The 26,642-nt window shown below is 42.2% G+C and overlaps 2 protein-coding genes across 2 annotated transcripts; one reads left to right on the top strand and one right to left on the bottom strand.

The window, feature by feature from the left end:
• Positions 1-4,958: 4,958 nt before the first annotated feature.
• On the bottom strand, positions 4,959-8,150 carry cUnh9orf85 (chromosome Un C9orf85 homolog). The gene is made up of 4 exons (XM_080500128.1): positions 7,996-8,150; positions 7,178-7,284; positions 6,626-6,739; positions 4,959-5,219 (listed from the first exon to the last, which is right to left on the bottom strand). Exons 1-4 carry the CDS (start codon positions 8,095-8,097, stop codon positions 4,997-4,999), a joined length of 546 nt encoding a protein of 181 aa, XP_080356254.1. The 5' UTR covers positions 8,098-8,150; the 3' UTR covers positions 4,959-4,996.
• A 599-nt stretch (positions 8,151-8,749) lies between these two features.
• On the top strand, positions 8,750-26,642 carry abhd17b (abhydrolase domain containing 17B, depalmitoylase). Its single transcript, XM_080499373.1, has 4 exons — positions 8,750-9,055; positions 10,806-11,282; positions 23,336-23,515; positions 24,221-26,642. The coding sequence occupies exons 2-4, from the start codon at positions 10,816-10,818 to the stop codon at positions 24,438-24,440; spliced, it is 867 nt and encodes a 288-aa protein (XP_080355499.1). The 5' UTR covers positions 8,750-9,055; positions 10,806-10,815; the 3' UTR covers positions 24,441-26,642.

Below are 26,642 nucleotides of genomic sequence, written 5' to 3'. Positions count from 1 at the left end.
TGCACGAGCGCACCGGACAGCTTTATGAACGCCATCCCCGGGGACTCACGACTCCACGTGCGTAAAGACGCGCCACAGCCAATGAGAGGAGAAGGTGTGTGTGGCGGGGTTGTGACCTGAAATATCCAGGCGACACCCTTTGTGGTCGACTGAGTCATTGACAACACTCGTCAGGTTTTGTTTTTGATTCATAGATAGTGGCTCGACTTGAGTTTCTTCGTTTGATTTGCGGTGAATAATGCAAAATAAAAGTCCTGTTCATTTAAAGTGACGGTTCCAACAAGTCTGTTGTTGTGATGTAGAACCCCGGCTGTTGTTACTGGACAGTCCAGCTCCCCTGAGCGGACTTTGGATCATTCATTTCACATAAGGAGGGCAAAGTATAGTTTCCTGTTATATAAATGATAGATAGATAGATAGATAGATAGATAGATAGATAGATAGATAGATAGATAGATAGATAGATAGATAGATAATTTCTCTACTCTTTTAGTTAGATCTATTCTCTAAATATTTTGTATTTCTAAACAAATGTCTCTTTGAGATACAAGATGGATATACATCCATGAAATGTGTTAATAAAATAATACATTCTTAAACTGGTTTTGCGCAAAGATAATTACATTTTTTTGCTTAAAAAAAAAAAATCTTTGAAATTGAAACATTTCTATCTGAGAACTTCAATACTGTGTATGGGTTATTCCTAGGGTCATTTATGTAAGTTAAGTTTAAAAATGACAAAAATTACACATACATCATGATATTTAGCTTATCAATTTGTCAAAATTGGATCTATTCCTCACAGGACTTCTGTTGGATGTTATAAAATCGTATTTAGTACTATCTTACAATGCCATGCATTATTTGTAATAAAAGTTGCCCCCACGTGTCTATTTCTACTTGTACTAGGGCTACTGTGAGTAGATATAGTGCCAATTTCTTTTTTTTTGTTTATCAGATTCTCCCCCCAAAAAAGCATTGGCGAGGTGACCCTGTGCACAAAGTTGGACGAAGGTCAACTTGTACACGGCGAAAGGACAAAACACGCGGCTCAGCATCAATACAGTATATATGTGCCTTTCCTGCTTATCCAGTTCAGGGTCGCGGGGTGCTGGAGCCGATCCCAGCCTACTGTGGTCCAGAAGGGGGTACGTTACACCCTGGACATGTCACCAGTCTGTCACAGGGCTGCCTTGAACTCATGATTGTTAATTTGGGAAAAACAGGAAGAAATTGCCAAACTCAAACAGCTTCTTCATCTCTCTCGTCATAATAAAATACAAACCAGCTTCTTATGTTCGAAATAGGACATTAGAACCCTGTTAAATATATGGATTTATTGCAGATTTATTGCAGATCAAGTACACTGTGTGCACTCCTATTGTTTCTGCCCCCCCCCCCCCCCCCCCTCCCACACACACACACACACACCTCTTCAGGGTTACCATCAGGTAATATTTTTTTAAACTTTCGCTCATAAGCAGAACCCAACCATGTGAGACACACGAGACACAAAAGGGGATCCTGTGAGCTCAAAGATGAATTCACATGACAGATGTTCTAAAGGGGAATTACACATTATTGCCACATTATTTTAAATATATTTGACCCGCGTGATATGACAGCATACGTTTATTTTGTATGACATCAGTTTGCGTGCAAGTCTATTTGTACAAGTAACCTCAGGTTGGTGAAAGGCAGCATGAAAAATATCATAAGCTTTTTCAAAAAGGGCCATTTTCTTTTAAAAATCTGGCCTAAATACCATGTGTAAAAGTAGCTGTGCCTGAATTACTGTTCACCAGTGTCAAATGTTTTTTGGGTTTTTTTTTTTGTCAATGGAGAAGTGACTGTTTTGTAATGCTTCTAAAATTCATGGTGATTAACTGTTTGTCAGAATGACTCAGTATAAGTAATACTATAGATTCATTTTTTTTCTATAATACTAATATTTTTCTATACTATATGTTTAAAAATGACAAAATGAACATAATTCCGCTATAATACCACTATTGGTTCAGGTTTCTTTTGCCACGTCAAAGCGCTTTTGTTCCATGGGCTGAGAGTCAGACGAGGAACAGGAACACAAGTATTTTTACATTTTGCTACTTTTTAATTAAAAGCCACAAAATTTCATAAAAAAACACTCCAGATTACACTCTTGCTGATTTAATCGTACACACAGTGGGTAGCCCCTCTTCACTGTTTTACGTAGAGTATTATAATATTGATGATGTAGTTTTAAATGGGGAATTTTGCACATTTCACTAACATTTTGTGCACTCTCAACATTTGAATTTGTTTTTTTAAGTTGAGGTACACTAACTTATTCCTTTGGATGTAAAAAAACAACAAACAAACCAAAAAAAAAAGCAACCAAGAACATATATGCATGTGAACTTGTTAATCTAGATCAATCATGAGGATTACAATTATTTTAATGAACAGCAGAAGGCAGATCAGAACAATAAGAGAGTAAGTGGAAGATTGTTTGCTTCACTCACTGATACTTAGTCATTCACATTCCCACACTAATGGCGACGGCTGCTATGCAAGGTGTCCGACCTCCATCGAGAGCAACTTGGGGTTCCTCGTCTTGCTCAAGGACGCTTCAGCAAATGGACACAGGATGAGATTGGGGGGGGATCGTACCACCAAACCTTGGATTGAAAGATGACTAGATCTCATATAGAATTTAAAGATGAACAAATCCAGAGAAACACCCCGAGTCCTCAACACACCAGAGAGCTTACATCCTCATCCTCACTGATACTCACTAGTAATGTTTTTTATTCAAGCTCAGCATTGTTGCTCCCTTTTGTGTGTTTGAGCGTGATTAAGACTCCGTTTTCTTTTCCGGGAGCTCTCTTGCTTACGACAGCTTTAGTGTGTGTGTTCGTATACTCACTTTGTGTTGTTGGTGTGAAAATGGACTTCAAGCCGAGTCATTTTGTCGAGAAGTGTACGCTCGACTCGTTTAATCACTGCATGAAAGAGCAGTTGGTGGAAATTGCCGATCACTTTAAACGAGAGGGTTTTGTTTGGTTCCGCTGTTTAATGATAAGGGTTGTGTATAAATAATTATTTTCGAGCGCGTCGCCACCACACTGAGATGGCCTAAACAAATTTAGCCATTGCTTCCCCCGTGTCTTCACGGGAAGAACCCAGGATGAGTCGTTGTCACAAGCCAGCCTTGATTATGTAGAAATTAAAGTAGGTGTGCTGGGAGCATACGGTTTGTGTGTCCCGCTTCGCTCCCTTCACCTTGAACCAGATGTGCCAGTCATCCCATTTCTTGAGCAATCAGGCGAGTTAGAGCAGGAGTATCCAGGTGTGTTCTCCGTGTGCGCTGAAGGGCACAACGGCTGCTGAGACGAGGAATCCAGCTTCGTCTGCCAGGGAAACGGATGACATTGATTTATCTAATGCAAAAGGGCTCATGTTGGCCCATGACAATCCTCTTGCTGGTCAATCTGGGCTTAATAAAACCTATGACGATAGGTTGTTTATTTGGGCCGGGATAGAAGAGGGATGTGCATCGGCTCTGTAAAACGTGTCATGTCGGTCGGGTTTCTGGCAAACAGAACCAGGTTATTCCAATCTGTTATATCCATTTCCTGTCTGAATGGGTACTTGTGGACTGTTTCGACTGCAGTTTCCCGACTTGATTGTTTTTGCAGTCCCTAAATTTCACGGTTCGCCATGTTAAAGGCAGTAACATGTTCTGGCCGACACCGTCCTGTAATTTTGAAGACGTGTGAATAATCTCGTCCCATTATTCTCCATCTCTGGGTGAAGGGTGTTACGAGTGGCCAGATACTGGCTGATCGAAACGCCAAGGTGTTTTCTGCTGCAGTTTTTTCCCCCCTCTTCCTTCATCCTCTTTGTTCCCTCCTCTACAAGCCTGCAGTCAATTGGCCATCAGGAATGAAAGGGGAGGAGGAAGGAGGCCCGAGAGGGCATGCGCTTGTTCTGAGGGCAGTCGCATCAGGAGGTTTTTTTTTTTTTAATGCTTATTCATTTTTAAATAAACTGAATTTGTTTCTCTGGCCTTGATGGCAGTTTTCTGATTTTGGTTTATTTTAGTTTGAGCTGGAGATCACTGGTAGTTCAGTATTTTGGGTCCCAGAGTAAACAGGATTTTTCATTTTCTTAGTTTAAGGGAAGTGCACAATGCGACGGTCACACAGTGCTTGGCCCTGTGCTTTCCTCTCTCTTGCTCTTTTAGGCCGGAGTCTTCCTCTCTTTTTGGTTCATCACTTTTGGGATTGACATCTTTAGTTGTTTATTTTGCCACAGTAAAAGGGAAAAAAACCCGGAATAAAAGAATTATGTTTTTTAAATCCTGAAATTCTTGTATGCCTTCCTTTTATGTTATGGGCTTTTAGCCGAGATGTTATTTATATATTTTAACGAGGCCGTAAAAAACATTTCTACCTAGATTGGGTAAAAATGGTCTATTTTTGAGATAAGGCAGTATCTTTTCATCAGTGTCTCTTGCTTTTCACTTAGTTGCATGCATCATCCCAAACTTTTTGGTATTACATTTAAAAAAAACAATGTCTGAACAGCAGAAGAAAATGTGAGTTCAAAAAGAGTTCAGAGACTCAGTGAGCTCTTTTTGCCCATCAGGCTATAAGTCCAGAAATTAATGTTAATGTAATTAATGTGTGGTACCCACAGAGCAAACTGCAATTACTGTCTATGGTAGGAAGCAGCTGACATGCTTTACAGTCTGTCTGGGCTACAGTATATATAAACAAATATAAAGTCAGTCATTTCCTGGACAAATTAACAGTAACTCATGCAATTTTCTTTGGGGAAATATTAACTCAAAGGTTTTACTTCTCCCAGCTGCCTCGAGGGTGAGGAATGTTTGGCTTTCAAGTTCAAATATAAAATCACAGGAGTCGTTTATTTGCAATTTTCAGAGTCACGCCATGAAACTCACTGCACTTTGAAGACAAAACACCTGGTACAAAAGTAAATCCAATATTTAATCTTTAATAGTTACTTCTGACACATCGGGGGGTGCCAGCGATTTGTTTTGCGTCCTTTTTGGTCCCGAGTCACTGTCAAGGTCTTCATCTGCCTCATCTCCAAGCTCATCATCATCATCAAAATCATCATTACTGTCAAAGTCCACGTCTTTCTTCCTTCCACATTTTTTTGGTCTTTGCTCATTTTCTTCTTCCTCCTTGTCCAGATGCGAGTTTATCCTTGAAAGAGATTTTAAAAGTTATGCTTTAGACATTTACCTTTCAGTTTTGCTCTTTCCACAATGGACACATGCACGATAAGAAGTGTCTGAAAAACACATTCTTCAGAAAGATCACGACTCTTATGTAATTTAACTCCATGGTGAACAAATATACAGGAAACAAACTTTTTTTTTTGCCAGAATGATATGGAAATTGTGGGTGCATTATAAAAGTTATACATTTTCTCTCTGGAAAAAAAAAGATCATCAAATGTTGACATTTTTAACTATTGAAATTATTGTTGGCTATAAACCGCAGTTCTAAGTATTACTTGTAATACACACTGTTGACCACACGATGGCAGACTTGAAGTAATTTCTTTGTCATTTCTTCATTGCAAACTAAAAACTATTATTTTAAACACTGTAATGTCATTGGAACCAAACAGTAGTTTAGTGGTCAGCAGTCTGGCCTCTTAGCAAGAATGTCCTGGGTTGGATTCTGGGCTTTATGGCCTTCTGTGTGGAGTTTGCATGTTTTGCTTTTTCTCAGGAGAGTCCAGTTTCCTCCGTCAGTCCAAGAACATGTGTTTGAGGTTAATCGGGAACTCCATGTGGCCCCTATGGCCGCATGACGTTAACACTGCAGATCTTGATGCTCAGTTCCCATTTTTTGCTGGTATCCCATTTCTTTGCGTGATTATTCACATTATATTTTAAACGCAACTTCTATCAGACTGCTGTGTCAATGTGATCTAACCCGATGGTTTCGGGCCCCCAGATGTGCCAGATGTGATACACTGTTTCCTTCCAAATAACAAAAATCCCACTCACCTGTATAGAAACCATGTTAAAAGCATAAAACTATTATATGCATAATAAAAAAACACACCATAAACAAAAATAAACAAAATGAACAAAGTGAAAAGGTAAGAGATTGTGGCTCCCCAATAGTGCGATACCTGCAATAGCGGGCAACACAGGTCGGCATGTGTAGATGTCACATGTCGAAAAATATCAGAATGGGCACCACATTGGAAGGAGGCCTGGGTCTGGTGTGAAAAAATCTGAATTGGAGCTTTCATAAGGCCACTAAACAGGGAGGATATGGATCAATTGTGGGCCAAAAAAATCTGAATTGGCATTCTTCTGCAGTGTGGACGAGGTCGAAATGTGAGGGTCTTGTCTCTCTGTGTTAGCTGTGTGGTGGGTTGGCTATGTGGTGGGTTCAGAGATCAGCTCCAGCACCCAGGGACTTCAAGTTGCATGAGCATTAATGCAAATGCCACAAATCTCACAAAAGAAATTATTCTTTAGTATAAATTCATTGCAGTAGTAATGAGTGAAAAGGTCAAACATTAAATGGGTTACATGAAACACAGAGTCTTTTTCAATTAAAAGCAGAAGTCGAGAAAATCAACTCACGGAACAACAATGTCCTCTTTCTTCCCACACTTGCAGCAAATCTCAAATTGCAGAGAGCAAGGCTTACAGATTATGTGATATGCATCTTTCACAGTCTTTTGAGAACATCTCACACTGTAAAGAAAAGATCACATGTGTAAATATGCCATTGACAGAGTGTAATAGCAAAATACTTCACCCATATACACAGTAAAGAATGAATTAAGAGTTGAACTGATGCGAAACATAACTTTCCTTGGCCATCCTAAAGTCTCGTACCATTTGTCACAACGAAGTAAATCATCACAAGCAAGTATGTGGCAGAAAAGCTTTAATTAAATTTCAAGTGGCTACTTTGAGGGGTTTAAATTATGTGATGAACTAACTGATAAATAACATTCCCGTTGATTCCCTTGATTTGTACTTTACTCATTATTTACCTTGGTGACATGGACATCAATGCAAAAGCACTCAGGACCAATATTTACTATTTGTAATGTCCACTGAGTTTAGCAGAAACAGTAAATACTCTTTGGAAAGGTAATTGACTATAGTAAACAGAAGTGTACTCACCATTTTTTGGCCTGTGTAAGAGACTTGTATTTGTTGTATTTCACTTTCCACTCCAGAACACCCTTACAGTGTTGACAGAGCCCATCGTGGATCTTTGCATTTGCTTTCTATATTTAATAAATCAGATAAGCAGAGAGATGAGGGTCCTGCTTTGACATGAAGAGTGTTGTAAGAGGGGTTTGTTTTTATATATATATATATATATATATATATATATATATATATATATATATATATATATATATATATATATATATTCATTCAACATTGTACAAGCAAAGTTGAATGAATGAAAACATTGAGGAAAATGTAAAGCAGGTTCTTGTGGTTGTTATGATATCTAGGTTATGCAGTTTGTGCCTCAATTACATTTTTGTGTATCTAAAGTTTGCACGTGATGTAAGAAAATGTGTTAGCTCGATTATTGGTTTCTTGTAAAAGCGCCTAATACATTTAAAGAGCATCTTTACTTAGTGCAAGTTGGTGCTCATGGACATACTTACACTTATGGAATCAGATTAGACATGCTTTATAACAGTAGAATATAATACAATCCACCAGTGACACATTTCTAAACTCATTGGGTTATACATTTATGAGGAATCTTTCGAATTCTTATCTTGCATAAGACAGTGCAGCTGTCTGTGGCTTTTTTAAGTCATTCATGAACGTGGGTTTTTGTGAAGAAATGTAAAATAAGACTAAGATCATTGTAAACAAATAAACAAGTTGTCAAGCCACTTGGACTTGTTAAAGTTATCTAGTCTCGGTTTGGCAGAGCTGCCTACACATGACAGATTACTTAAACACGCACATACCTTCACTTGTGCCGTCGCTCCGTATTTATCATTTTTGTAGGCGATGGCGTTTTGATGTTTCTGACCCCGTGATCGAGACGCATTACCCTTCTGAGAACTCATCTTATTGAGATTTTATTTTTCCACTCCACGCGTTCAACGACTAAACAAACGCAAGCACCATGCTGGACACGAGCCCTAACCCGGAAGTATTACGTGTATACGTCATAATCAAAACGCGATCATCGCAAATATTTTTTTAACGAGTCATTTTAAGAAACACTGTAAATCACGACATTTATTTTTGAAACTATGCTATAAATATGTATATATATGTGCACTTTAGTCAATGTATATGAAATTGTTCATGTTGATGACGTAATTAGCAGCCCTAAGACAACCCTTGTCACCTCTGATTGGTCGCTGTTTGGCAATAGTAATCATCTATTGGTTTAACCAGCTGTCAATCAAAATTTTGGGCCGGAACACTGTAGTCTCGCCAAGCACCGCCTACAACGCTGCATGATTGGTGGATTGTTTCCACCGAGGCTCTTTGCCATTGGTCCACATAACTGTCAATCAACACCTCTCCTCCTTTCCAAAACCAGGATAACAAGCAGAGTAATTTTTCACCACGATAAGAGGTGATGTTGAGACAGGCGACGCCGCAGTGAAGTGATTGGAGAAGACACCGCGGAGATTCCTACTATCATTTCGTTAAAACCCATGTCGCTCTGTGGCTGTGCAGACCTGGACCGTGTGGCTGAATCGATCTCGTTGTCATTCAGGACCATATGCTGAGACAAAAACAGAAGGGAGGAGAAAAAGGAAACGGAGGACGAGGCGGCTGCTCCAGCAAATCGTAACTCTTGTTGCCAGTGGGGAGACTCACGTTCAACGTGACATCCGTTAAACACGTCGGACACGGTGCCGGGGGATAATCTGGACGAGGATAACCTCCTCAAATCTCCTCGCAAGTTTAGTTGGCTGCGGTGTGAAGATCAAGCGGGGAATACGGGGACCTTGGCCGCGACTGTCACCTCGGTAATCGAAGCCCAGCGAGCGGTCAGCCGCCGTCCAGGTAACCGCCACATCGCTTCCTCTGTCGGCGCTAATGAGCCGCACGTTCACGCCTGTTGACGCTTAATTGACCAGACACACTTGGCAGGGAACGATGGCTCCAGCCGGTGGAGATGAAACACTCAACAAACCAGCCGAGATTAATTGTAATCTCTTCTCATCACACTTCCATTTTATACCAAAACCCCCCCTGCAGGGATCCTGTGAGATTATGGACGGTTTTGTAGTTGATGCTCCAGCATTTTGTGTCTTTAAGATGTGTTCACACTGAAATCCTCTCTGAACCGAATCATCTCTGACTGGGGCCACACTAATTAAGTTAGATGGTAAATCTGAGTTTGATTAGGCTGGTATCACAAGACAGAGAGAGCTGTTATTTTAAATGGATCACAAGCTTGATGAAACAAATATGTATTTGGCAAAGCACAAAGTGTCTTGCTTTGTCCTAAGCCGTGACGTATAAACAGTATTACCCCATGTGGCTAAAGCGTCCAGAAAATACACTTATTGAATTTGGAGTCTGAAAATGTTTTGTATTGATAAACTATGCTAATCTACTATATGCACATAACACTTTAATGGGGCTGTTTGAGGCCTGGAGCAAACCTACACTCGGTGGATAACATGGCTGTTGTTGCTTAGGTCTTTTTTTTTTTCAATTTCTTTGATTTGAAACACACTTGTAACTTGCCTTTCCAAGCAAATACAGGGATGTATATTGTCATAGAATAGCAACATGGGAGTCAAAAATATGCATTAATCCTGACATGACTTTTTTTTTTTTTTTTGTAATCTTTTTGAGAAGTGTATAATCCAGGTCAAGATTTCCTTTATTTAAATGAGTATAAGCAGTGGTTTCAAACTATGGCGACGTAATAGAGGGAAGTCTCAAGATACAGAGGCAAGACTTTCAATTTCAGTCTTTTGATTTATGGGAATCTGTTATTGTAACCTAGTCATTGATGTAATGGCATTCTACTGTAGTTGCAAGCGATCTGATGTTTTACTTGGAAATATAACCTGGGACGTTTTGTCACAACATGAATGTAATGAGCCATTTCTCCTCTTCCCTTTAAAAAAAAAAAAAAAAAAAAAAAAAATGCATGTGTAGTTAAAAGGCATCATGTTACAAAGCAGCGCTACAACCGAAGATAAATTTGAGAATGACCTAAAAAAAAAAAGTCACTCCTGAGGGACATTTCAACCAACCAACTCATGTGTCACTAAACAAGCTCTGCAACTGGCAATTCCAAAGCACCTGGCATGTCTAAGAGGTAGCCTTAGGTCGGGCTCCAGGTGCAGTGTAGAAATGAAAAAGCCTCTTTGGTCAATACCGGCTGAGTGATTGAGGAGCCTCAGGCACTCAACCAGGGTCTGGAAGTATGGTTGTCTTATAGGCTGTTTTTTTTTTTTACCTGCTCAAGGAGACCCATGCTTTCTATAAGGGGGAATAATAGCATATCAATAAAATGGAGAAAGTATAACACCCTGCCTTTCCACTTAACAAAGACAACAGCTTATTGTCAAGAGAGAAAGTCATTGAAGAAGCTCTGTTGTGTGCATTTGGTCTTGTCTGGTTTTTCCTTGTGAGGAATCTGCAGGGGATGCAGTGGCCAGTCAGCGTTCCAGTAGTTTTGAGTGCTCAAAAAGCCCCGTGACATTTGGTTTTCTCCAACTTCCCCTTTACATTTACCTGTTTGATGGAAAAAGATACTTAAACGGGCGAATGTCTCTCTCTCTATTTGTCGCAGAGTGTTGAGGATGAACCATTTATCCATCAGTGAGCTATGCTGCCTGTTCTGCTGTCCGCCGTGCCCCAGCAAAATCGCCTCCAAGCTGGCCTTCCTGCCCCCCGAGCCGACCTACAGCCTCATGAGTGACGACAGCGGCAGCCGGTGGACGCTGCACCTCTCGGAGCGCGCCGACTGGCAGTACTCGGCCCGCGAGAAGGACGCCATCGAGTGCTTCATGACGCGCACCTCCAGGGGGAACCGCATCGCCTGCATGTTTGTGCGCTGCTCCCCGAGTGCCCGCTACACTCTGTTGTTCTCCCACGGGAACGCAGTGGACTTGGGCCAGATGAGCAGTTTTTACATCGGCCTGGGTTCCCGGATCAACTGCAACGTCTTCTCCTACGATTACTCGGGCTACGGGGCCAGTTCCGGGAAGCCCTCGGAGAAGAACCTGTACGCCGACGTCGACGCTGCCTGGCAGGCCCTGCGATCACGGTAAGGACAGATTTGTACGGAGGTGGTACAGGTGAACTTGTGATCTAGGAGAAGTGAGGTTTCCGATACTGTACTGTTGCAGTGAAGAAGAAGCTGGGCTTTAAAGCAAAGTGGTCACTTTAACGGTCGCTCTCCATCCCAACCATCGCCGACGCCTAACTATTTTTCATCAGTGGCCACATCACCGTTATAGTTGTCTTTATACCAGTTGTAACGTTCATGTTAAATGACGCAGAGGTCAATACGTTTCTCTGCAGTTTCCGTCTTTGCTTATATGAAAAGTGCATCCAAGTGCATTTCTCCTTCATTAAAACAAAAACATTTTTTTTAAATTATTTCGAGCCACATGACTATCAAAGAACTGGAAACTGATTTATTTTTTTTCAATGAAAAAAACAATGCAAGTCTACCTTTTTGTTGGAGAACTCAAATGTTTTTCTTCAAGGCTAAATCGCTTACCTTGCATGTTTCTGTTGAAATAAAATGCATTCACGTTTCATTTTCCAACTTTCACCGAGCACGAATTTTTATCTTCTTGGACAGTTCGGGATTTTGTTTCGTTGACCTATTAGAACGTAATGGCTTGATGGAAAACTGTGAAAGTTGGATATCAAAATGGAAACGTGTCATTTCACTGGTCACAAACGTGTTTTGGTGAATGCAGTCTGTCCACACAGTGCAGCAGCAGCATGGAGCTTTTATTTTAGGACAATGATATACATTTCAAGTTCTCAGGGGCCACATAAAATGACAGTGTCGGATTTGGCCCGCAGGCCTTGAGTTTAACACACGTGACGCTAGATTACTATTGTGGGTGAACATGAGCTGGTTTATGTATCCAGGAGACGCTCAAAGTAGAGCTGCCGTTCTTCCCCGTGGAGCCAGTGGAATTGTTGGACCATCTGATTAGAACGGCCCCTCCCATTAGAGGTTTTTGTTTTATGATTTTGCTTTCAATATTGCCACTATGACCCCATGTGGACTGAGCGACGTAAATAGATGCATAATAAGAAACTGAGGCTGACACAACCTGCAGTTCACTGGTTTCCAATGGGGTCCGCTTGAGAGGCGTTCCAGAGATTACGGAGGGCGCTGAGGCTTTGCCGATCCTGAGGGTGTCGAAATGATTTTGGCAACATGGCAGGTTCGACATCCTGAACTTTCGATTAAGTGCAAAAACTCTTCAGATGGTTGGAAGTTGCAGCGGCTGTATCTTAAGGGAAATTGTTGACGGATTAAAAATGAAACTGTCAAAACTATATTGGGTTGCGAATGGTGATATATATATATATATATATTTTTTTTTTTAAATACTTCTTCCTGCTCTGCACATCACAAGTCTCAGAAGCTGTCATTTGTGCAGACAGTGTGGCGAGAATCCTGTTGGTTGACAGCTTTGTGTTGCCAGTTAGAAATAATAATGTGAACTATAGACAGTGGACTTTTTTTTTTTTTTTTTTTTTTATTATTCCGATTGTGCTGCGAATGATAAATGCCGATATGAGTCCATTTGAGGAAAAAATGTATAAATGAAGTGGGATTCACTGGAAGAACCAAAAACAAAAACGGCTGATGCAGATCGTTGAGGAATGAGAAGAGAGCGTGAGCAGAAGACGAGTGTTGGAGGGATGATTAGTGAACTGGAGCTGACAAACTCATGGGTGGAGATGATGAGGAATGATTTAGGAGGGATGACTTGATGTTCCTGTGGGCGATAAGAAACGTGGGTTTTTATGAGTATGGAGGTGTTGAGCGGGCGCTCTGCTGCATCTCTCGGCGTCCCAGGCTATGAATAGATTGATATTTGTTGTGTGTTATTACACCTCTCGTGACTAAAACATGGGTAGCTGTGATATGACTATCAAGGAATCTTTATTTGGGGCCTTGTGTTATTCATACAGATATATTCTGCATCGTAGTGGTATAAAAACGATAGCCTGATGTCCTGGTGTGGGCTTTTTTAATAATATACATGTCTCCTTTTTAACAATGCTGTGAGTCTTCTGGTCTGAGAAAATAAAAATGGAAATCTGTAAACTCATGGCAAACATATTTAAAGAAATGACCCAGTAACAGACACAACAACAGGCAGAGCGTGCAGGTACTTGTTGCTTACCGATTCTGAGTCATTGGTGTCTCGTACGGTCTGTCGCTGCTTCTATCAGGTGTGGACTCTGCTCGGCTCCAGTTCCTTCCCACAGATAAGATCTTTCTGCATGTAAGCAGTGCTTATCAGTCAGTTTTTGTCACCCCACGTTCCTCACTTCCTTCCATCCCTGCTGAAGGACGTCTGCTCATTGTCCTCGACCCTCTTGTCATCTCCTCCTTTTGTCCTTTTTACTATAGACACTCGTGCCTTTGGATCTTGTTTGCCAAGAGAGTCTCTGCGTGTGATTTGTCTGCTTAAAAGTATACATTTGTTGGCAGTCGCACCATAGTGTGATGGACGTCTTTGACGACGTGTGGCGTTTTCTGGACGAGGCGCTGTTCACCGATCAATTGTCGGTAACTGTTGGTTAGTTTCAGGTCGGCACACATGCATACAAAACAAAAGCTCTCGTCGCACCAACAAGATAACACACATCCACACACACACACACACACACACACACACACACACACACACACACACACACACACACACACACACACACCTGTTCTCACATAACAGGATATAGAGGAAGAGTGTATGCCATTGTATGATTATAACCAATTTGTCCTTCATATTCGGGACCTTCTTGTTTGTGAATTAGAAGCAGATTGTGTCGTTCCTGTTGGCCAGACAAAAACATACTTTTAAAGAGCGTCCAAGCACAACGAAGAGCCAGTAAGATGCAAGTCCACCAAATGAAAGTGGAAACAATTCTGCTTTGATTGTGGAGAACACCTCCTATGTCGGCGCTGATGTGGGTGTACGTCTTGCTGCTGGAATTGCAGATAGAAATTTTGCTATTGGTGCAACCACCGGCATCCAAATGTGAAGGTTTACTCGATACCGACTTGCTCAGAGTGTCTCTCGGCACATTGGCTGAATTTAATGACGGCTTGTTTAAATAAGGATCTGTACATAAGGAAGCCGGCTGGTCAAACAGGAAACTCCATCATGAGCCACACAAGAAATAGACCACTGCTGTGAGAAAGAACCTGCTTCTCTGGTGACCAGATGCTCCGTGTGGCTCTCTCCGACTGGGGAATCGCTTGTATTCTTTTAACTTTCTGTAAAAAGAGCTTTTTTTTTCTCCACTCGTGTTTTTCAACAATACGACTGGCACGGTTTTACCAGTGCATCAGTGACGACGCAAATCTTTCTTCTGGGCTTATTTTGCCGAGCAAATGACTACCCTAAAGACAACGGAGCATTTATGGCAGTTATTCAAATGTTTACTCGTCTTTTCGCTCGCCTTCTCTTTCCACAGTTGCATATTTGACCAAAGAAAAGTTGCGTAAATTAAGTGAGATTTCTCTCTATTCTACACGACGCATATCCCAGGCTTCATCTAAAGTGTCTTCAGAGATCAAACCTTTAATTGTCATTTCTATGTTGCTAAACAACATTTCAATCCGCTTTCTGTTCATTTTTCTAATGTAGAATATTTTGAGTTGAAGTCATTTGTAATCTGTGACAAACAGACGAGCAGATACCATACCGCTTCTGTTTGTTGACGCCATTAAACCTTTACCTTCAAGTCAACGTGCGAGGTCGTTGGCTTTCGCTCGGCACATTTACTGCAGCTGTCGCTCAGCAGAGCGCGTTGAAATGGTGTCGCCTGCACGATGATAGGTGGTGATATGAACTCTTCCAGCCGGTCAGTATTGGGGCATTTCCTGTTGTAGATCACAACAACAGTCGGCAGCTCAAAGAGCGTCTCCGCATCCATTCCAAAAACAAATTCCACCAGTTTTCGCGACGTTCACAATCAGTTGATTTCTCCTAAATGAAGCCTGTTTTACGTTTGTAAAGTGCTGTTGGACTTTTGGATCAGCGTTGGGCACAGAGCTACAGCCTCTTCACTCAACACCTCAAGCTGTTCCAGTCCGACCTCTCTGGCCACATGCAGGAGTAGGTCCACTTTAAATCCCATCGTCTGTGTTTTAGTCTGACTTTGAAAACTTGATTTCACACGAGCAAGCATGTTTTGATCAGACTGTCTCCTTTTTTTTCTTTTTTTTTTTGATGTAGTGCATGTTTTTGTCGAGTCCAATTTTGTGATGGCTTCTAAAAAAGGCTTCGGTTTTCTGTCTGATATAAATAAGCCGTGTGTGTGTGTGTGCCACTGAAAGCAAAACAATAGGTTGTTGTTAGTCTTTCTCAGCTTCACATGACTCTATAGGTCAGACCGAGGGAGAAACCCATTCAAGATCAGACGAGGAGCATTCAGGCACAATGAATGGTTTTGACATTTTTGAAGCCTCACCTTGGGTGCGTACTGTACGTCTTGTGACTCGCAGCCCTGCAGCACCGTGAAGCTGAGCGGCTCCTCGCTCTCGCAGCCCGGACAAGTTGAGCTGGGTTCGACGGGCGAGTGCTTGTTGTTTTTTTTTTTTCCCACGCAGCGCTTTGTTCACTCAGTTGAGATTATCCCATCCATCCCGATATTGCAGTCACTAATGAAGTATCTGTACAACGCTGCCTGGTGTTGATAAACAAGCTATAAATCAACGGGTAATTGTTCCTGCAGGCGACAGGAGTGGAGAGGAAATGCAGGACATTAAAGTATCCCCCCCTCCCGAATTTGTTGTAAGCTGTGATTTTTAAACTGCACACTGGTCTCAAACTGAAAGGAAAACCAAAACATCAGAATGTGTTTTATGGTCTTTGGCTTCTTAGTATTCTACAAGTTTCTACACCATTACTGAATAAATGATGAACCATTTCTTAAAAGATGGCGCTTTCATCCTGTGTCCTGCTTGATATGGCTTCACTTATTTTAGGATGTGTTTACAGTGACGAGTCGTTCCATAAGATCTACAACTTTTTAAAAGAATAAAAACAAGCAAATCATTAAGTGACGTCTTCGTATTCTAGTGTAATGTGCATATTATCTTGGAAAACCAATCGGCTTGAAATGTGTTGCGAGTCGCTAAAGGTGATCAATACCATCTACTTTGCTGCTCTGCATTGATCCTGCTGCAGCTCTCAGAACAAGTTCACTACAGTCCTCGACATTTTCCTAGTATGTTTCTATCCGAATATTGATATTTTTGCTCCGGTACCCTGCTTTGCCACACGCAGATTACTAATGTGGATGCGTTGGGTGGGGCCGGCGGGCGTGTCACAAACATTGTCTGTCCCGGGTTAATGGGCCTCGTTGAGAAGCGGTCGACAATACCACAGCCTGGAGCGGCTGGGTTTTCCTGACGAGCAGGAAGATGCACCGTTGCGTAACATTTTGCGCCGTGAGACTGATGATGTTGTTTGAAATGTGCCTGAGCTGTACAAATGACATTTATACCTGGCTGAGGATCAGTGTGATTGTAGTACCGGTCTTGCTTCTTTGTGTAAACGTGTGATTTTATTTTACAAATTGGACTCTCGATATGTAAATGAATACATTTGTTTGAATCTGATGTGATTGGACGCAGTTCGTCCCGTCACCAACCCGCTGCGCAACAGATGGCTTTTTGTGATGAATACATCGTGCCTCTATTTGTTGTCCTTGTGATGTATTGGCAACACGTTTAGAGTGCGTGCTGCCCCACTATTTGCAGGATCGGCTCCAGCCTCCTGTAGCCCACATGGTGCTCCTTATCCCTTATCTTACTTGTACATAGTCTTGAAGCTTTTCACACCGGTGGTACCATTCCATTCCCCTGTTCACACACAAAACCACACACCAAAGGAAACAGCTGCACTGCAAGGTGTTTGACCTCTCTTGGGAGTAATTTTGGTGTTCGGTGTCTTGTTGAAAGACTCTGACATATAAACTGAGTGAAAATGGAAAACGACCCACTCTCTCAACCAAACTTTTTTTTTTTGTTTCGCTTTTTAAATGGCTTAACCTATGGAGGACTGTCAATGTAAAAACATCTTGTCGCTGGATCACTGACGTCGTTGTATTACTGCTTTATTGCTATAATAGATCTGTTCACCAGATACTTCTGCTTTAAATCCCGGAAGAGTTAAATGGTGGTAGCAGATGGATTACAAACAGATCCTCGGGGCTTGTTACTTGCTGACTGCAACAGTTAGAAAAAGGTTGAAGTAGTCAAATTATTTTAGGGATTTATTTACAGGCAACATGAGTGCAATTTTGTGCACAGGTTTAATCAGGAGGACCGCTCCGTGATGAAAGTAACGCTGCTTGTATCTCGTAAGATGTGTCTTTAAAAACATATATAAATAATTCAGCTGCTTGGTTGGTGCCCACTTCATAATGGACTGTCCTATTTGATCGGAGGGTGCAGCCCCTCAGCCTTTTGACCCCAGTGAACATGAATCAAGTAGATTGTGTTTATCTGATCAAAAGGGTTCTCTGCACAGCCTCACATTAGTCGGCTGCCTTCGTCTCTCAAGTTAGATCAAACACACAGCCTGAAGAATAGAGCTTCTCTCATGCTCTCCCGTTGTTGGATTTGTCAGTGCCCCTTTTCTCTGATTCATCTCACTTTTCCCCAACGCGGGCGATCTTGAATTTTCAGCTTTTGTTTTGTCAAGCGTATTCTTTTTTTTTTCTTCCAAGGAGACTTTCATCGGAGCTCTTCTGAGCTGTTTGATCCTTCATCTCGCTCCACAGTTGTGTGGCTGAGCGCGGCCGCCCGTCACTTCGCTGACAGCTAAAACGCAGCCGCGCAGCGAGAGACGCCGACACACGGTAGTCCTGCTCGCTTCTGTTCAGCCTCTGTGGATGACGAGGCACTTCCTTCACCTGGGCCGTGGTCTGACACCGTCGCCGTGTGAGTCAGCTGGTGTGCGCACTCGGGTGGCGTCCATTGTCATACCGAGGATTACACATCATGCAAGAATGTGACAGGTGTGCTATTTGTTGTCGCGCTTGAGAAGACCTCAAGCGTGACGAGAAAAGCAGTCTGTTACTTAACGAGCGGACGGAAGCCATCCGCTTCCTCTTTTTGACCACGTGCATGCGTGTGTTTCCCAGTACAAAATGGCACTGTATAATTGTCTTTTCCCGCTCAGAGGTGGAGGCGGGCCAGCAGTCGATCCTGCTGGTCTAATATTGAGCAGTAGCGTAGCAACCACTTTGCAATAAGCTTTCAGACTGAGGTCTTCCGTCACTGTGGCCAATAAAAACAAAGGGGGGGGGGACTTCCTGGTCAATCAGCTTATTGATTGAAATCTAAATGGTTTTGTATCTTGGCGGTGAGGAATTCTCATTAATGTGGAGAAGAGGAGAGGGAGGGAAGCAGTAGCCCGACATTAGGATTGTTTACTTTTCCTACGTTGAAATATTGGTTCGGGTGACGAAACCCGCACACAAAGGCTGCTCTGTTTGGTAAATCACCCGCTCACCTGACTGATCTCTTCCACACAGGCCGGTATTGTTCTCAAGTTTGCATATTTAGATCACTTAAATTCAGTTTTAATAAACTGTGGGCGAGCAACGAAATCTCAATTTATTTATTTATTTATTTTTAACAAGCAAAGTCACGAGCTCCTAAGCATACTGACAGATCAGTGAGCATTTCAGCGATGACTCCCCCTGCTGTGGTGCAGATGGTACTCTAATCTGTGACAATTGTTGTACATATGCTCAGGAAGCCCCGAACATATCTATTAGTCATACCGACTGCTGTAGAATGAGAACATTTTTGGTCCTCGGCGAGCACAAGGTGGGTCGTCAAAAGAGCGCGAGCGACGCGATGGAGGAATGAGGGAGGATGTGATGCATAATAGATTGGATTTGTGTCAGGGGACTAAATTGATGAAGGTTTGAAAGGGGGAGAGGTGGGGGGGGGGCGTAACCAGGGAGCAAGACCGGCTATGGCCCGTTGAGGTCTATTCAAGCTGAAATGCAATGGAGTAAATTGCATAGTAGTGTCGGTCGGCCTGGGAGGAGGGCGGAGGGAGAGGTGGGGGCCGGGGGGGGGGGGGGGGGGGGGCATCTTGTGTGGAGCTGGGTGGGTCAGAGCCTGTCATGTTGCGGTTTAAACACAAGTGCAGCTGCAGCTCTGCTCTGCGAACATCCTCCTCTTTTCCTGCGCCTTGCCTGGATATGCATGCGTAAGCCAAAACAGAACTGTAGCCGGCGAGCGGGGTGGGCATGCAGTTGGTGACCTTGGAAAGAGAAGGTCGCGGATTCAAGCTTTGCATTATTCATCATGTTTACGTGAGAATCCACTCCTTACCGCCCCGACCACAGATGGTAATAACGGCGCTGATGTGCGAGGCAAAGGGTGCCAAGTTAAGTTTTAGGGTCGGGTCCATTTACTGTCTTGGAGACTTTCTTCAAGACTCCAGAGTTGTGTAACGCTTCCACATGAGTCTCATGGTCATAATCTGTACATTGTTGTGGCGACCATGTGAGGTTTACGCCTCTCGTGGTTGGCCTAGTTTCAGTGGTCTGATGGGACAAAGAGCACGGATGAGATATGCTCAAGCTGCACTTGAGAAAATGATAAGATAATGACCGATAAGGATATTTATTACTATAAACAAACAGGCTGCAGGCTAACCACAAAGGTTTTATTTTGATTTTGAAGGCAATGGGGAATCACTTGAATATTAACCGTGTTGTCATATCTTGTGACTAAAACATGTTTATTGTTTTGTTTTTTTCCAACAAATAAACATCTAAAGTCAGAGAACATTGTTTGACCATCAACATGAAGATCCCACAGCTTATAGACCTCTACATATATAGTTTTTTCTTTATTTACATAAAGTGTAGTTAATTTTGAAATGTAAGAACTGTTGACTTTTCATTATAATTTTTTAACTCCTTTTAGCCATTTTAGCTGCTTTAAGCAATTCTGTTTTACTAATTTATCCCATTTTATTTGTTTCAGATGGTCACTTATTTTGAGCAGTTATTCCAGTTCCATGTGTTTCAGACAGTTTTGCCATTTGGCCATTTTAGTACTTCGAGTCAATTGGATCCCTTTTCTGTTGAGCACATTCATCGTCGCTTCGTAGTTGTTGATCTCTCTCTCCACCTAAACTAAACAAAAACTAATCATACTTCATTATCCCCCCTTGGGGGAAATTCCCTATTCTGCATTTCCCCATCCTATTTCCAGGATTATGGCACTCTGGGGACCTGATGGGAGTCCAGGGTCTTTCTCAGAGACCCACAGTGAAGTTACACATAATTAATGTCTCAACACATGAGACTTTCTAAGTTGAGTAAGAGTTGTGTTTGTGGATCGTGGACATTTATAACCTCGGTTTGTCGAGTAAGATCTGAGTCACCCGGCTGCTGCGTTTCACCCATCTGATTTAAGTGTCACGTTTTTCAACTTGAACTGCGTGATAAGGCTCCTTTTGGAGGAGTTTCTGCTGTGCACGATTAGTAACAAGACAAAACGGTGTGTTTATACAGAATTTTGTGACGGCGCATGCAGGAGCAGACCCCATGCGCTATACATTGTCTGACTGAATTGTATATTTTGTCATATAAATTAAGAGAGATTTAAAAACTGTGTTTTCCTTGTGATGGAGCCGTTCTAGGGTGTACTGTGCTTTTCTTCCATTGTTGGCTTCCTGCAACTTCACGTTGAATAAAGTGAAAACATGGGATAAATAAATATATTGTCTAATTACATTTAGAGAGTGATTTGCTGGGATCGTGAGCAGGAGTGTGGTGGATTTCTCTCGGCTGCGGTCCACATCTTCTGCTTGACTAATTTGGCCACAGCGAAGGTTAAATGTATCTTGTTCTTGTTCTTGAAGCACTGAATGTACTTCAATAACAGATGGAGAGGCAAGAAAGTAGTAAAATAAATAAATGCCTTTTTAATCGAAGTGTAATGAAACTACAAACTCATATGTTGAAAACAATATTCGCCAAATATTTTGCATGTTTCAGCGCTGATACTGTTGGGAAGCTGGACTTCCAGTATTTTCACATTGAAAGATCTACGTTTGGGATTCATAGGGACTAAAATAGACAGTAAAAAGCTTTAGTTTATCATCTAATTTTATTTTATATTGAGGATTTTATACATGTAGTACTGGAGAATGGGAAATGCACTGTCCCTATATGTCATATTTTACCAGATCTTTTTTTTTTTGTTATTGTCAGATCTTTAAGCAGAACTGAAGAGTTGACTAAAGCACAGTGAAGTCGGTTGTTGCATTTTCAGAAGAAGCATCCCAATTGTTGCAAGCTTTGCTAAAAAAATAACACTTTGAAATTGCACTCACCTGTAAAATATTTACAGTTGAAGATTTGTGCGCATGCATCTTATTGAATGTAGAGTTGTTTTTCATAATCCTGTGTATTTCAGATTAAATTGTTCCCGATTTGACCCCTGAAGCAAACGCATCTCAATATCGTATAGTTTAATGTGAAACTTTTATCTCTGATCTGCCTCCAAAAATTGTAATATTGCTTGTATTTCCCATGTGTATTTATTCTTTCTTGATAGATGTAATTTATGTGTGTGCAACACTACAAAGCTCTGCCTTCAGTAATCTCTTTCAGTGATTACAGTTTTTTTATACAGCTAATTGTGATCAAAGCCATAAAGCCTCTCTGAGCCTTTTAAAAGATTTCGAGAAAGACCCTTTCCACACACACTACTGTAAAACCACAGTGGACTCCACATTTGCAGCTTTTTTTTGTCATTGTGAAGCAAATTGTGAAAATGGTTCCAAACATAAATGGCTATAAAAGCATGGTGACATTTACCGGCGATGAAAGCAGTTTGAGGCAGTTTTCTTTTCTTTCTTTTTTTGTTGTTTTTTTTTTTAAGCCACTGTCGCATTAGGAAGGGGCAGTGATTTTTTTTTTTATCCTGCATGGAAAGAGACTTGAAATGTTGACCTCCTCCTTAGTGTGAGTCACGTTCCTTAAACAGCCACATTTTGTTGAATAACCAAGACAAGGCTCCACGAACCGTGCATAACGCAGTCCGAGTTAATGGTGCTGTTAAAGCTGAAGCACCCGTCTGTCTGCACGCTTTATCATGCCGAGCCAGTATTATCACCCCTATTTATAATCCCAGAAGACCAGCTTGACACACCAATGGTAAATAGTTCCTATATTTCCTCTAATGACTCGATGCAAGCTGTGTGAGGGTTTCCATGTTTGTTTGTTTTTTTTTTTAAGTTGCTGTGTCTGCCGCCTCCTCGCTGCAAGCGTACATTACAGCCACGGTTTAAAGCACAAAAATCCACCCCGGCAGTTTAGAGTGGAGCCAGACGGCGGTGTTCATGTAGTCATCCACCGCAGTGGATTATAGGAGTGCAGCTGTAATGCTAAGCTCGTAATGTTAGCCTTGTGTTGGAGCGCCTAATTTTAATAATAGAGTGGAGCAGAGGTTTTCGTCAGGCCGGTGTGTGGCTGTGGCCCACGTATTACCCAGCAGTGCAGCGGCGCACACAGCCATTCAGTGTTCTGGCTCTCAGCTCATCAGCTGACTGCTGCTGTACTGGGTCACGTTCTCCGTAATCAGCTGTGGAATGTCTTCTCATCCCCGTTTAAATTTTTTTTTTCTTCCTTCTCTCTCTCACTCTCCTACCAGTGTCTCTCTTTGCTCTCTTTCTACTTGGATTACTCTCATTCCCCTCCCTTCCTGTCTGAGTCAGACCGCCGAGGTGGTCCGCTCGAAACGGAAAGCCAGCTTCACTCAACTGTGGCTGTGTCACGTCTTGGTGTTTCTGTTTTTAGGAGGCCTTGTAATCACTGAGTCACTGTGGGGCCACGTTCACGCTGATAATGGAGTATTTGAGTTGACTCCACACAGGTGTATGTGAAATGGCAAGAACAATGTGAGACTTAATAGTGATTTTCTGCTTTGTATTATTTCACAGACGGTCCAGTTGGACCCGTGTTTAGTGGTTTTAATCAAGTGTGGTTTATATGAACGCAACTATTCTGCTCATAAGGGAAAGAAAGTGTGACGGTGTGATGTTCTCTGTCCCCCGTTTCCAGGTATGGCATCCGTCCAGAGAATGTGATCGTGTACGGCCAGAGCATTGGCACCGTGCCCTCGGTGGACCTGGCGTCTCGCTACGAGAGCGCCGCGGTCGTCCTCCACTCCCCGCTCACCTCCGGCATGAGGGTGGCTTTCCCCGACACCAAGAAGACCTACTGCTTCGACGCGTTCCCAAAGTGAGTGACCCGTACGGACCGGGGGCCTGTTGGCTCCCTGCAGCTTTACAAAAAAAAAAAATACTGAATACTCTGTTATCAATGACTTTTACTGCAGGTGATGCTGAGTTCCCCAAGATTTTATTTTTAATGTGTGTATGTTTGGAATAAAAACAAGCTAAAGGCTGGAAATATCAGTTCTTAATATTATAAATGCAATTTTTTTTGGTCTACATACTAAAACTAAAAGGTGTAAAGCTGGAACATTTTCATTGAGATGGTTTAAATATGGTTTTCAGTGTCAGAGGGTTTCTTTCAATAGTAAAGGTTGCAGACCGCTGGTATGAACAGATGGCATGTGGAACCCCGGCTCTATGTGCCTCAGACGTGCAAAAAACAACATGCAGCATCCCTGTGCAGTTCAGATAACGGATAAAACATCTCGACGCAATGGCACTGAAGGACTGAGTTTGCATTAATAAAAGGCAAATTACACAAGCACAAGATCAGAAATGTAGACATGAGACTTCACAAGGCAATCCAGACAATTGAGGAATGAATGTGCCCCCTCTGGTGGTCAGTTGACGAACTAACTTTCATTGTGTTCCACCAGAAAAGTTCACATTTGAAGTTTTTGGTATTGAAACATTCACCCAAACTAACCCTATTTTGTCTCCGTGTCCCTTGTTTGGTCTCCCCCCCCCCCCCCCCCCCCTCCTTCCAAAGCATCGACAAGATCTCCAAGGTAACGTCGCCAGTGCTCGTGATCCACGGCACGGAGGACGAGGTCATCGACTTCTCTCACGGTTTGGCCTTGTACGAGCGCTGCCAGCGCCCCGTGGAGCCGCTCTGGGTGGAGGGCGCCGGGCACAACGACGTGGAGCTGTACGGACAGTACCTGGAGAGGCTCAAACAGTTTGTAGCACACGAGCTGGTCAACTTGTAGAGGCGCTTGGAATCGGGGTGGAGAGGGCAGACGAGAAGAAGGAGCTTCAGTGAATAAGAGATTATCACTTTTTTTTTTTTTTTTACCCCCTCTCTCTTCAGTTTTTTTTTTTTTTTGGTGGAGTAATGCAGGTAGAAGCGGTGTCTGTCTGTGTCGCGACAACTCCTCACCATCTCTCCCCTCCCTCTCTGAGCCGCTGCGGGCCGAGGCCCCGCCTACACCGCCACCGTGAACCAAGAATCGCCCATCGTTTTGTTTTGCTTAGTTATTACGTTGAGAATTGCACATTGAGAAAGAGGGAGGAAGAAGACGTGTGCACAGAGAAAATTGCACGCGTGTCCTTTTTCTTTGTTTTTTTTGCTGCCTTTCCATGTCGCACACGATCCACGCTTCTTAACGGGACTCCTGCGTTTCAGTTTGCAGGCCTCTCCACCTTCTGGGGGAAACAGCCTTTGCACCAACCGTTCCGGACCCCCCCCCCCCCCCCCCCCCCCCGAGTGGCTCTGATTCAACTGAACCCTGTCTGACTCCACAGTCGGGTTTTGGACCTACAGTCACCAAGAATCATTTCTTTTTTCGGAGTACTGTCGATTCTATTTTTTTAAATATTTTCCATGATATCTGCACGTATCTGCTCACTGACAAACTGTACGAGACCAACTTGACATATTATCTAGCTGTGCCAGTGTTGCCAAATGTTTAGTAGGATATGACGCAGAGACTCGGGACACGCAAAGAAGTGTACTTTCGACTAGAAACGTCCCCAAAGCTCTGCCGAGGCTCCACGTCTCTGCTTTTTACTTTTGAAAGTGGTACAGTTCAGTGTTGTTGTAATAAGACGCAAGACCGGACTCGGGTTAAAATGTTGAGGCTGTGTGTCGCCGAGCTCTGAATTGTGGGCGGTTTCCTCACACCACTTCCACATATTCCAGAGTTCAACTTGAAGTGTTGTCACTGTGGTATCGCCACGCTGTAGTCGACCAGCTTGATGTTTTTAGAGAACTTAAAATACTGGCACTTTTGTAGACCAACATATCTGACACATTATATTCAACTAGATATAGTAACTATTATGAAACCCAGTTTGGACCATTTTTTTTTATAAAAAAAAAATTAATCTTTTGGATATATCATGTTGGAAAAATCATACACACTCTTATGTATATTGGAAATGATTAGATCTTTCTGGAGTTTTCTGTTTATGAGAAAAGTTTAACTACTGTGACAGCAGCTAACAGTCGACGATCTGATCAACACTTTAACCACTAATGCCAATCGGAATGAAGGTTGCGAGCACAGCAGGCCTCCATTCACTCTCAGTGCAAAGACTTAAAAAAAACTTTTAATTAGTTTAAGCATTTACTTGGGTTTAATAGCGCTGTAAAATGAAAGTACTTAGTTACTGACTCACAACACATACCGAGTCCATGACAAGTGGCTCGGCATTATAAGCCTCAATCACAAATATATATTTTTGAATCTTAATTTTCCATTTTTTTTCTCTGCATGATATTTTTGAGCCCATTGTTGTGTTTTGATTTGCCCTTTGATGCCGAGTGAAGCCAAACGAAGTTTTAGCACGCCGATGGCTTAATTCTGCTCAAATGTCAAAGTGCTACTGCATGCCACCGCGGCTGCTTTTCTTTACGTCTTCGGCCTGTTTGAAAAACACAGAATCACTTAAGAGAACTCGATACATCATTTTCTTACGGGTGTTTTTTTTTTTTTTTTTTTTTTTTATGTCTGACTCGATCTTGAGCCTGATGGGGCTCAGATTTTCCCTGAAAGTGACAATTAACCAATAAGTCAATAGGTGCTACTGTAAAGCTTCTGGTCGGATTAGTTGCAGACTGAGAAATCTTGATTTAGTGGTGAATTTTAGTGAGCTGATGACCTGTTCTGACTTTTCTCACACCTCATTTGTCTTATAAACAAGGTTGTGCATTTTCTTTGTTTTTACATTGTAAATAATATTTGTATGGGACATGTCTTTGTTTTTTTTTTTTTAAGATTGTTTCACATGCTGTTATCTGTATTGACTGTATTGTCCAACTCTTCATATGACCACCAGCTCAAGGAGGGCTGTCCTGGCTTTTCAAATGACCCGTGAACCGGTCACCTTGACGAGTGTCATCTCTGATTTTGATTAATTTTGTACAAATGATCTCAACACGGAGAGAACTTATCTGTAATGACATTAAT

This window comes from Blennius ocellaris (assembly GCF_963422515.1).
Source record: "Blennius ocellaris genome assembly, chromosome: 7".
Taxonomy (NCBI): domain Eukaryota; kingdom Metazoa; phylum Chordata; class Actinopteri; order Blenniiformes; family Blenniidae; genus Blennius; species Blennius ocellaris.
This window is presented reverse-complemented; position numbering and strand designations above follow the sequence as displayed.

Coding starts and splice junctions, on each gene's coding strand:
- cUnh9orf85 (XM_080500128.1), bottom strand. CDS start 8,097: ATGAGTTCTCAGAAGGGTAATGCGTCTCGATCACGGGGTCAGAAACAT. Junction 7,285..7,995: donor GAGCGACGGCACAAGTGAAG/GTATGTGCGTGT, acceptor TATTAAATATAG/AAAGCAAATGCAAAGATCCA. Junction 5,220..6,625: donor AAAGAGGACATTGTTGTTCC/GTGAGTTGATTT, acceptor ATCTCTTTCAAG/GATAAACTCGCATCTGGACA.
- abhd17b (XM_080499373.1), top strand. CDS start 10,816: ATGAACCATTTATCCATCAGTGAGCTATGCTGCCTGTTCTGCTGTCCG. Junction 11,283..23,335: donor TGGCAGGCCCTGCGATCACG/GTAAGGACAGAT, acceptor CCCCGTTTCCAG/GTATGGCATCCGTCCAGAGA. Junction 23,516..24,220: donor TGCTTCGACGCGTTCCCAAA/GTGAGTGACCCG, acceptor CTCCTTCCAAAG/CATCGACAAGATCTCCAAGG.